Source organism: Patella vulgata, chromosome 1 (assembly GCF_932274485.2).
Source record: "Patella vulgata chromosome 1, xgPatVulg1.2, whole genome shotgun sequence".
In the NCBI taxonomy this organism is placed as follows: domain Eukaryota; kingdom Metazoa; phylum Mollusca; class Gastropoda; family Patellidae; genus Patella; species Patella vulgata.
The window spans coordinates 4,830,680-4,843,696 of NC_065879.2; the positions used below are offsets into that span (position 1 = coordinate 4,830,680).

At 35.4% G+C, this 13,017-nt stretch overlaps 1 protein-coding gene across 1 annotated transcript in view; it reads right to left on the minus strand.

The window, feature by feature from the left end:
* The window catches only part of LOC126813376 (uncharacterized), a 126,365-nt gene that overhangs the window by 22,974 nt on the left and 90,374 nt on the right, over positions 1–13,017 (minus strand). Inside the window, exon 4 of the mRNA XM_050539144.2 lies at positions 2,239–2,447. Within this exon, the coding sequence (XP_050395101.1) occupies positions 2,239–2,397 (159 nt within the window). The 5' untranslated portion in view covers positions 2,398–2,447. The remainder of the gene's footprint in view (positions 1–2,238; positions 2,448–13,017) is intronic.

The window sequence follows — 13,017 nt, forward strand, 5'->3', positions numbered from 1 at the left end:
TTTTAATTATGTTTGAAGGGGGTAGGTGTTGGCGGTGATGGCAGATATAGCGCTCCTAGGGATTAAATCTTAAAGCACCCTTTACACTCATGCACAATGTTGGGTCAGGAAAATTCTGATAAAATGAGTTGTTAAAATTGCAGTGAAAATCATGTTTGAAGAGAGAAAGAGAGAGAGAGAGAGAGAGAGAGAGAATATATAAAGAGTTACATAATAAAACCAAATGCTCGACTGATTCTTCCAAACGGCAAGTTAATTCAACCATCCGTCGATTATACGGATCAAGTTCAAGTCATGGTGGAAATATTGTAGCAATGAGATACTTAGAAAACTAACACTATCGATACTTAGAAAATGAACACTATCGATACAGGTAACAGGTATTTTAATTTCCTGTAACCAATATATCAATCATATTGTAAGGTATGCCATAGCCTTTTATATAATACGTTAAACTTGTTCAAATGAAAAGATTCCAAGGCATGAATCTTGATTAGAACTGCCAAACAATAGATCTGAAAATATCTCAATGAGAAGTTCAACGATTTTCCAATACTTCATACGAGAATGACATCCTATAATCTATACCAGCATGGTAATCTATCTAATCCGTGTCGATTACTAATGTCAATCAGTTTACAAGTATATTGAACTTGTATCTGTGATAAAATCATAGGAAATTTAATTCAGACCACCGGGTAGTTTTCTCCTGTGTTCTACCTATGCAAAATCCACCGTAGATTAAATTCGAGTTGGTCCCTATAATCCTTCTAAATGAAATTAGTTTTTAGGTTTGGGATCTTAATATGAAACCTATATCTTTACTGTATAGGTAATGATAATAATCCCCAAGCAACTATTTGACACAATGTCAATTTGATTAAAATGGATATCCTATTTCGTTTCGTTTTTTATAGTTCAAATTTTGTTTTACTTGTCTTTACTACACTAGGATCTGGATGAGTTGTTTTATAACCCACGTTCTTGATGATATGAGAGATAAGCCAATGGGTAAGACACTAGAAACATCAACGTTGATTGATTAATTAAATGTCGGACGTCATAGGGCCAAAAGCGGTTTGTATGACCCCGATCAAATCTTCATGTAGTAGAGGCCATCGAAAGTATAAAAACAAACCAAACGAAATATAGATCTGTATTTAATCAGATGAATGTGTTTTGGTCTTATTTGGCATTGACATATGTTCAAATGTCATCATATAGTTTTAAGAAATTACGGCTTCAAGTATTAAAGTTCAATATATTCAGGCACTTTGGTATTCATAGGTCTGACAAATCAATTAATTATATAATCTATAAACCAGATTTTAATACTGAATCCTACGTTTTAAATTTACGAAAAGAAATAGATATCATTCGTTGATTAAGCTGTTTTTGTGGCGTAATTAGTGATAAAAATCCTTATTTAAACATACATTATGCATGCACTAAATCTGCCAATTGCAGGTCTTTCTTTAGGCCTGAAATGTTATGTAAACTAGTAATTAGACATTAATTAACTTATCCAGACCATAATCAACTCTCGATGAGTTCGCTAGACTGCGATATTTACTGGATTATGATCCCATTTGCTGCTCGACTTCCATTCATGATTTAATCATGTAATGGATATTCGAGACTATGTTTTTTATCGTACAGACTTTAGAAATGATGATCAAGGCTAGGTCGAAATTTCAATCGCTTAATTCTCGGTTCATAGTGGATCAATTTGACTGAAATTTTCAGCAAATTACCTTTACATTATCTAGTTTTTAACTATTATAGTGAGAACTGCCAGCTCTTTATCTTATCTCCCATAATGTATCTTTAATAAATATGAAACATTTCTCCATGGCGAGATCACTATTATTACCAAAACACTATTTTATAAGGATTTGTTCTCCTCATTCCCCAACTTTATCACCGAGACCCATCCATGCCTAAATGATAAGGCCAGCTCAATTTTTCGTCATATGCCAAGAGATGTAAACAGGGCTAGCGCTAATCCCAACCCCAACCCTGGACCTAACCCCAATGCCTACCCTAACCTTAAACTACAGTCTCGCCAACAAGCACACACCCTATCCTTACTTACATCTCAGCGACCTTGACAAAAATTGAGCTAGCCTTAACAAATAGATTTAGCCCTCTCTGCCCTTATTTTGCAATAGAAAAATAATGGTTTCAGTACCATGTTTTAACTTAAAGCTTGATTAATTCTTTAAAATTGATACTCACTGAATAATTGGAGCGTATTTCCAGTTTGGTTTTACCAACATGATGGTAAGATGAAGGCTGTTCCAACATCAACAAATGGGAGGCCTTATCTCTGCACGTAACTTGGTCGACCCACAGCAGGCCTACAAATATCACACAAACTAGAACTGTCGTTTTCATTATGGAATTTAGCTAGATTCAATAATCACTGCAGTTTGTGCATCATTTATCTGAAATAAAAATAAAGAGGATTGTCCGCATTAGCTATTTGAAAAGAACTGTATTTAGTACCGTAGTGTTTTTGAGAGCAGGACACGGTGGTGCATTTTATAAAATGGATCTGACATAAATTGGAGATTTTAATTGTAGGCCTACAATGAAAACCACAAGCTGATTAAAATACAAGGCCCTGTTTCTCGTAAAATACAGGGCCCTGTTTCTCGTAAAATCTTAACTAAAGATAAAATCCAAATTTTAGTAGATACTTCAATTTTGATTGGCTAAGCAATAAAATCAATCTAATATTATCCAACCAAATTACAAAAATTTTGATTTTATCTTAGTTAAAATTTCGTGAAACAGGCACCAGATCTATATTTCATTTTCTAATCAGGCTGTATGTATATTATCTTGTCAGGGGCGGATCCAGAGGCCGGGGTTTGGGGGGTCCAACCCCCCCCCCCCCCCCCCCCCCGCTCATCTACATAAAATTTTTTTTTGTAAAACAACTTTTTTTGTGAGAAAGGTGTCATAATTTTGCTTTATCCTTTATCGTCAGAAGGTGCAACAGGATGGGCACTCAAAACGCGAGATAATGATATATGTGATATCAAAATTAATGCTTTGCATCAATAATTAAATTGAATCACAATGTCATCGTATTAATTCATAATAAAAATTGACGTCAAACAGGATGTTCGATTTCTCTGTTTAAAAAGCTCAATGTGTATGTATATACGCCAAAATGACAATAGAGACCATTTATTTCTCAAAAAATTTCAAGCCGAGGGGGGGGGGGAGGGAGATACATATACATTTTCTCAGGAACCTGGCAAACCCCCTCCTGCAAAAATTCCTGGATCTGCCCCTGCTTGTGTAATTTTAGTGGTGCCGGTTCCAGCTTACACATAACAAACATGTAGGAAAGCAGAGTTTTTAATATTCTCAGATAGGATTAAAAAAATAAAATCTTTTTTTTAATACCACCAACCCAGATTTTGAAAATAGCCTATCTTGACATATATTTGAGCGGGTTTGGTGATTTTAGTTGTCATGTCGACAGGAACTCTATATATTTTCTCAGTTGGTGTTCACTTATCACTCCATGCTTCTCGGCTAATTGTGAGAAAGAATTGAAGAAACCCCAGTCATATAATGAATAAAATAAGGATAATAGATTCCATTAATATATCTAAAACATTACGCTGTCATTTTATGAATGGGAAAATGGCGGTTCTAGTGAGCGTAACCATAATTTTTATTCAACGATATGTCGGTCACGATTGAAGTGCAAACAAGAAAGGGATAATCTTAATGGTGGAAATATTAAAACTGTTGAAAAATGTGTTTTAAAATCTTGCTCAGCTAGAGACAATTGTGACATCTAACACCATCGTATTTAAAAAATTCATTGAAGACGGATGACATTGGGAGTCGAATAAAACAGCGTGTGACGAATTGGTATTGTTAAAAATCATTGGTGCATACCTCCCGAGTTCAGACTATCATGTATCTAATTCAATATTTTATTATTTCAGTAAGTTTGTTTGATTGGTTCATGGTATTCGATACTTTAGAGAGCAGCAATGTTAATATCCTTTTTAGATTTAGAAAACTGGAAAAGAGTATCAGACAACCTATTTTCGTGTTCAGAAACCGGTTTGAGTTTGAATCTAATAATGCAGTATATTCTTCACTAGATTACAAACATCTCATCTGGTACGTGGTTTCTCCAAAAGGCCAAAATGTCTCACTTTCATGACATTAAGTTTTGCTGTGTTTCTGAGAAACTGTGTGGCATATTATGCGTTCTCATTGATCACAAAAGGGGCAGCAAAGCATCTCTATACAAACCCAGAAACCAATTTGTGACACACCCCTTGATAAGACAGATTACACGGTAAAATTGTACGTGTACTTAAATACACTTCATTTCAAATTTACGCCTTCATCCTTGCAATAACCTCAACAATAGAATATCACCAGACGTTTTAATTTGATAGTCTAAATACCAAAAACTTATATCAATGCATACTAATGCATAATAAATATTCCTATGGCTATTCATTAAACTGCATTTGTTTGGGGTTTTTGTGTAAAATCATTGCGTAGGATCCAATCAGACTAATAGAACTATATATTCCATACACAACAATACAAATATTGTTAGGTCTATTAATAAACGACTTTATCTTTTTAGATCGTAAAATACAGGTAGGGTACACAGGTACGGTTCTATGGTGGAATATTCAAAAGAAACGCCACGGGACTGTTTCGTTTAGTTTGTTGGGGTTTTTTTTGGGGTTTTTTTTTTTGGGGGGGGGGGGTATTGGGGAGGGGGTCGGTTTTTTTCAGAGTATATTCTACAAGGGTTTGCAGTGCTCGCATCTACAGGAATTATTCAAGCAGGTTTATGGATACATATACTGGGTAAAGGAAAGTGAGTATGTAATGAATCCGTCTAGACTACAAATGAAATTGTTCCCATATAGATAAAATTCATGGAACAGAAAGGGTTAACATCATTGCTTTGGCAATATTATTACCTAACAGGAAATGAAAATCAAAGTTTAATGGTAGTCAACCCAATCCGGGCGTTGCTTTTCTCGTTCGGTTTATATAAGAACGTAAGACCTATGTTGTGACACCTACATCTTTTGTGAGATGTTTTGTATTGACAGACAGACAGTTTTTTGATGTCTGGGATGAGGCTGGATGCCTCTAGCAGTGTTGTCGTGAACTGAATAATTCTTTTGAGCATGTGTATATACGTGTATGAAAGCCGCTGTGTGAACTCTCCTTTTTATTAAAGAAAAGGTGTGCCCGGACCTATCAATAACTTACTATTATAATAAATAACATAAACCTATATAAACATATACATATGTAAAACTTTTAGACAAATATCAAACACTAAAACATAACACAATGTTTCTATTGTTTTCCTTTAATCATGACAGGTTGTATTTCTTATCCAAAAATTCCAATGACAAAAACGGCCTTGTCAACGATAAGAAAAATACATTTAAAGGAGTTAAGTCTCTAATTCAATATCATCCAAAATCTTCAACATTTAAAACACAAATTATTTGTCAATTTAAATCAACATTGAAATTTTGATCTCACCGGGAAAAGATGGGCTTCTGATATCCAATATTTATGACAAAATAAACATTTTACCATTGGTACACGAATCGTGTACCATATTGCGTTTCAGCCCCAGTTCTAGCAAGAGACTAGAGGAACAAGGCTAGACATATTGCACCAAACCAAACGGCTTATATAGACTGGAATAACTAGACGCTAGGAATTTGCACTCGATTGAGACTGCTGGCTTACTTCACGAAACATAACTGATTTGAAATTAGAGTAAAAACGGAAACGATTGAATGTGTAAATCAGTTTATATACATTCATATTACGGTATTATATGAGTTGCGACCCACTTCTAGAAATTGACACAAATGGGTCACAAAGCATATAATAATGTAATATGAATGTATATAAATTGATTTACATTCAATCGTTTCTGTTTTACTGTAATTTCTAATCAGTTAAGAATAAGAATAAAGCGTCACCGTTTGACATGACTTGTGGAATATGCCTAGCCTCGTTTTTCGAGTCCCTTATTACAAATAGCGCTGAAACGCATTATGGTACACGATTCGTGTACCAATTGTAAAATGTTTATTTTGTCTTAAATATTGGATATCAGAAGGTCATCTTTTCCCGGTAAGATCACAACATCAATGTTGATTTAAATCGACAAATAAATCGTGTTTTCAATGTCGAGAATTTTTGATGATATTGAGTTAAAGACTTAGCTCCTTTAACCTACAAAGGTTTTCTGGAATGATCTTTGCATGTTTTCTGATTTTTGTTTTAGATTGCAGATTTGTTGACGTGATAACAATAAAAAAAGATATCATTGTTGAAGTGACGAGTAACCTATTGTAAAATTCTAAATTGCCAGACGATCTTCATATATCATAGCAGAAAAAAAATTACTGTAAAAAAACTTGCACGGTTTATATGGAAATGATTTCACCATTAACATGGGCGGCTTTATATATTTGAATAATTGCTGAAAATCTAATATTCTAGTTCATTTTTTTTTAATTTCACGACAGAATTTTCTCAAAGTCAGCACCACCCCCACACAAAATTAAACATTTTTCATTTTTCAGCAAGTAATATAAAACATATTTTTAAAGAATAATTTCTTGATGTGATGTTTAAAATACTGCTGTGGGAGTTATTATCTATGTGTACTGGGTTCTATTGCTAGTTTTGATTGATTGCGTCTACAAAGTGTCTAAATAATGAGATAAAACAGGTGGGATATTGGTATTATGTTGTTTCTATCAGATCACCATCACATTGGGGACTAAAAACTTTATCTAGAAGTCTTATTTATTGAAGTATATTCACATTTCCATCTTGTGTGTTTCCCCTTGTGGGCCTTATTTATAACTGGGCGGCCTGCATTAATAGAAGCATCACTGCAATTTGAAAATTAGGAGAGAGAGAGAGAGAGAGAGAGAGAGAGAGAGAGAGAGTTTAGCGTCCACTCGACACAAACGGGAGAAGAGAGAGAGAGAGAGAGAGAGAGAGAGATTAACGTGGACTCGACACTAGTTCATTTCGGGACTAACATATGGTTCAATTTTATTTCAATAATTCGCAATGCAACTCCCCGCCCCCTCAAACTGAAATTGGCCCCCTACGCCTATATCCTAACTAGAAGTAGATACGAGAACTTGCTAACTCGTTTTTGTATCACATGTGCATCAAGGTAGTGTTATTATTTCCCAATGAAAGGGATGTTTTCGTAGATTATAGGATGATATATATTTATATAGTTCTAACAATATCATCCTATATAGATGTAATATAAACCTTGTATATCAAACGACAGGTAAAACACACAAAAAGAAAACAGACTATAAATAGAGATAATATTATATTGCCCCCATCAGACGGTATATTTTTTGTCAATGATCATATTATCTCTGTAAATGATATTTTGATACCCACCCATCATTCTGATATAAACGACGAACAACAAACAAAACCCATGTAAAACGTATTTCCAAGTGTTGATTGACAATAGTTTAAAGAGAAAATTAGCCGGGTGTATAAACAATTCAAAAATTGTTTTTAAGTAAAAAAAACACGTTTTAATATTTTCAGGCGTGGATTCGTAGTAGTGATTTCAGCGTCGTGTTACATTAAAGGAGTTAAATCGCTAATATTTGGTACCTAAAAATTTACACAAATGGACCGCAAATGTAGTCTGAATGTATATAAACTGATTTACGTTCAATCGTTTCTGTTTCTACTCCAGAAGTCTCAATGCAATGGCAATCCCTAGCGTCTGGTTATTCCAGTCCACACCGATAGTATTTATTGCGCATTCCCTCCAGATAAGAAGATGGCGTCATCGTTTGACATGACGTGCAGAATATGTCTAGCCTCGTTCTTCGAACCCCTTGTTACATTACAAATGGCGCTGAAACGCATTATAGTACACGATTCGTGTACCAATGGTAAAATGTTTATTTTGTCTTAAATATTGGATATCAAAAGCCCATCTATTCCCGGTAAGATCATAACATCAATGTTGATTTAAATTGACAAATAATTCGTGTTTTCAATGTCGACGACGTTGGATGATATTGAGTTAAGTTCATCCAGATTTTCCGCCGTGGTTCTCCCTTGTCAGTGATGCAGGACGGGGGGGGGGGCTGACAAGGAAAGCTGTCTAGTCGTTCGGATGGGACGAAAAACCGAGGTCCCGTGTACACATTGGCGTGCACGTAAAAGATCCCTTGGCAGTTGGAATTCGATATAAGAGTAGGCCGTAGCGCCACTGCCCGGGCAAAATTTCCCTCATAGCACACTGTATGGCCTATGCCAGTCTTCATTAGCCCAGGTTAGGAGCAGAACAGTAGGACGTTAAACCCCATTTCATTTCATTTTATTTCTTTAAAATTTATAGTCTACTACATGGTTACGCACCTGCAAATAACAAGACCATGTTGCACACATAACATAGGACACTGTACGTATTTTAGGAACTACCCTTTTGATCAACATAATCAGCAATCTCACTAGAATGTCCCTTTAATGGGTAATCGTTGTTAAAATATTGACATTTATATTAAAACCTACCAAATTTGAACAGGTGTCAAAAAACCAGATTATTTTACTGTGTTTATTTGATAATTGATATAACGTACTTAATTCATGGCATATTCAATTATATTATAGAACATTTATTGAAAGGTTAATGAATTACATAATATTCATCTTTTATTCATGATCCATCGCTTGACAACTGTGTTTTATTTCAATAAAAAAACACATTATATTTATTAACATTCAATAACCAGCTAACAAAATAAAGTGTGAAACTAAATGCCGAAAGAAGCAACATTTAACCTTCTGTAAAACCATGCATTTATTGTATAGTATTTTTCAAAGTGTTCTTTTTTGTAAACTTCAAATAGTTGCCAGTAATTCTCAAAATAATCAATCTAATTAAAACACGGATTCTATTTCGTTTCGTTTTTTATAGTTCAAAATTTTGTTGACTTGTCTTTATTAAACTAGGATCTGGAACACTCGGCAAACCTTGGCAGATTCCGTTACTCTACAATTGCGATGCGGCACCGGTTTACTTATTAGAAACACTTGCTACTTTTAAAAATAAGTTATCAAAATTGCGTCGTCCGAAGCGTGAATAGGATTTTCAGTGCAAAATTGTCCTTGTTTGAAGAAAATCGGAAAAACTTGAAAGAAAAACAGCTTCCGACTTTGAAATATTTGTATGATAAAACATTCTTCAAAAGTTTCGTCATGGGCAACGCCGTTGGTAATCCGGGAGTTTGAAAGTAGTTCCAATGGCGGACACCGTCATACAACCGAGGCTAAATGTAGGGTACTGGAATCAGCTGAGGTTTGCCGAGTGGGATCTGGAATAGTCGTGTACAGAATAGTCATTATATGATTACTGTTCACTGTACATATTATTTGTAGGTTTATATATTCTTCTTTGAATCTTTGTAAATGTACGTATTTACGTACGAATAAATGAATTATTATAACCCGCGTTCTGGGTGATGTGAGGGATTGGCCAATGAAACGGTCTGTTACGGCGAGTTTTTGACGTGGGTTGCACGGAACTGTGGCATATGCTTTTTTTACTGTATTCTCGCCTCAACGGCTTTAATAAACATATATACATTTAAAATAAACTATATAATCTATAAAATATACATTCTTTAAAATGCTTAAAAATAAAATATCTAAAATAAAATATTTGTGCATATTTCGTCTATATGCACTGTTAAAATAACTATAATTGTGTCAAGGACAGCAGCTTTCAGTTCAAGGGCGCTGATCGAAGGATAGATACATTTGTTTCAGATCTTATAAATTGTTCAGATCTAGATTAACCTTTTATTGCTGACCGGGGGGAAAATCACACGAGGGTGAGGAACAATATGAAAATATTAAAATAGTCAGAATATGTGTGTTGATGTCTATATAACACCATCGCATATTCTGTACAAGTCTTGATAAATATTTCCGGAATATAAATTGATTATTTTTTTTTTAAAATTTAAATTAGGAAATGTTATTTCAAGGACGGTGATGATACATATTAGTTTCAGTACTTAGTTCTTCATACTTATATTTTTTCCAACCAGAGAAAAGATCGCATGGGGAAAATGAAACGGCAAAATACAAAGACGATTACGCGTACACCGGCACATCATGTTACACCGACACGTCATGTTACACCGGCACATCATCGGCACATCATGTTACACCGGCACATCATGTTTTCCGTACAATTATATACTATTCAAAAAAAGTAGGGGATATTTGATTTTTAAGTGTTATTAAAGTCACCTAATGAAACTGACGAAGAAACAAATGACAAAATGAAATGAAGTTCACATTCATCGATTTATTCCAAATGATCGTTAGACTAAGTAAGGCACAGACTGACCATTATAAGGGTAAAATGATACCCGGGGTCAAACAGCAAAGTAACCACAGCATCACAACTTAGATAAAATCCAAATTTTAGTTATTTGATTGGATAATATTAGATTGATTTTAGTGCTTAGCCAATCAAAATTGAAGTATCAGCTAAAATTTGGATTTTATCTTCAGTTAAGATTTCGAGAAACGGGGCCCAGATCTATATTTCGTTTCGGTTTTTTTCTATACTTTCGATGGCTTACACTACATGAAGATGTGACCGGTTGTAGTGGAAAGTCGCGTCAGATGTCATATCAGCGGCTTTTGACCGTATGACGTCAGACATTGATTAATCAACCAGCTTTGACGTTTCTAGTGGTTTACCCACAGTTCCGTCCATCACACGCCAGGAACTCGCAATAGGCTAACAGACCGTTTCATTGGCTAATCCCAAACATCATCCAGAACGCGGCTTATATAACAACTCTTCCTGGGCCCCCGTTCCTCGAAATCTTAACTAAAGATAAAATCCAAATTTTAGCTGATACTTCAATTTTGATTGGCTAAGCACTAAAATAAATCTAATAGTATCCAATCAAATTACTAAAATTTGGATTTTATCTTAGTTAAAATTTCGTGAAACATCCTTGTATTGTAAAGATATGTAAAAAGAAATGTTGAACTATAAAAAACGAAACGAAATAGGATCTGTGTTTTAATCAGATAGTGTTGACAATTACTTCTGGAATATATCTGATTCGTTTTTGTATATATTCCGCTGTCATGCTGACATTTTGTTGTTGATTAGGGGTTTTATTTCTTTTAATTAATTTTGAAACATTATATCTTTGTAAATTTTGAAACAATATCTATCCCTCCAGATAGTAAGAAAGTGTTGCCTTTCGTTATAAAATTATTTCCAGTCAAAGACAAAACAGCTGTGATGTATTTTACATGTCATCGTAGGTGATTGACATCAGACAAGATAAAGACGTATATTTCACTCAATTTTACTGAATCAAGTTGTGATTAGATAATATAACTGGGTCATTAACAACAACCACAATATATCGGTATATATTCTTATCTATATAACGTAAATTATATTAAAACATATCCATTAACCGAAAGGTTAAATTACTATTATATGATCACCACATCATGTGACTTCCGTAGTAATTATTTGGGGGTTAAATTCACAGTAGCTGAATGAGTGAACGAATATGGCGTTGCCTTGCTGAGAGAGAGAGAAAGAGAGAGAGGGGGGGGCAGAGAAAGAGAGAGGGAGAGAGAGATGGGTTTAACGTCCACTCGACAAAAACTAAATTTGAACCATTTGTTTTCCCCGAAATTATCTAGTTTGTGTCGAACGGACCTTAAACCCCCTCTCCACCTCCCCCCCCCCCCAAAAAAAAAGTACATGTTATGATAACGTGCTTAATCGGCCGCAAAACAAAAAAAAAGAAAAAAAAAGTGACGTGTCATCTTTTATTTTTAAAAAAATGTAAGCCAATTCTATTTCCAGAAAATTACGTACATTCTACTGAAAATATTGCCCGTCCATTTAAAACTTCCGCAGTAATTATTTTTGGGGTTCACGGTGGCTGAATGAGTGAATGAGTATGGCGTTGGCTCGCTGAGAGAGAGAGAGAGAGAGAGAGAGAGATGGTTTTAACGTTCACTCGATACAAACTAGGTCATTTCGGGACTAACACAAGGTTCAATTTTATTTCAATAATTCGCTTGCGCGTAGGGGTCTGCATTGGAAGGGAACCGGAGGACCCGGGGAAAACCCACAATATTGTACAGGTGATCCTACTCCTTGTCACGTACAACCGGGGAATCGAAACAGACAGACATTATGATATCATTAATAGGAGGCGCGGATCTATGATGTTATTTTAGAAATGCCCTTAGACTTTTATTGACTGGTTTCCTCTTGCCAGATGGACGAAAAATCGGGGCTCAGTGTACCCAGTGGCGTACACCTAAAGGAGCCCTGGACATTTGGAATTAGAGTAAAATTCACCCCTTATAGCAGACGGCCTGACGTACGCCGCCTTCATTTTCCCGGTTGGTGTTGAAAAGTAGGACGTTAAACCCCATTTCATTTCATTTCATTCGATGAAAATGAAATGAAATGAAATGGGGTTTAACGTCCTACTGTTTTGCTCCGAACTGGGCTAATAAAGACGGGCATGCGCCATACATTGTGCTATGAGGGAAATTTTGCCCGGACAGCGGCACTACGGCCTACTCTTATATATCGAATTCCAACTGTCAAGGGATCTTTTACCTGGACACCAATGTGTACACGGGACCTCGGTTTTTCGTCTCATCCGAATGACCAGACAGCTATCCTTGTTAGGCCCTCCGCCCTGCACCACTGACAATGGGGAACCACGCCAGAAAAACTGGGTGAACTTTCTCGGCCAATGCAGGGATCGAACACCAGGCTAGTGACCTAGCGTCTTACTCAGTTAGCCACCGCGATCCCCTTCATTCGATGCACAGATATCCCAACTATAAATGACAATATCCACTTTATAATGTTGTAAAATAGTGCAATAACACAGTAATTGTAAT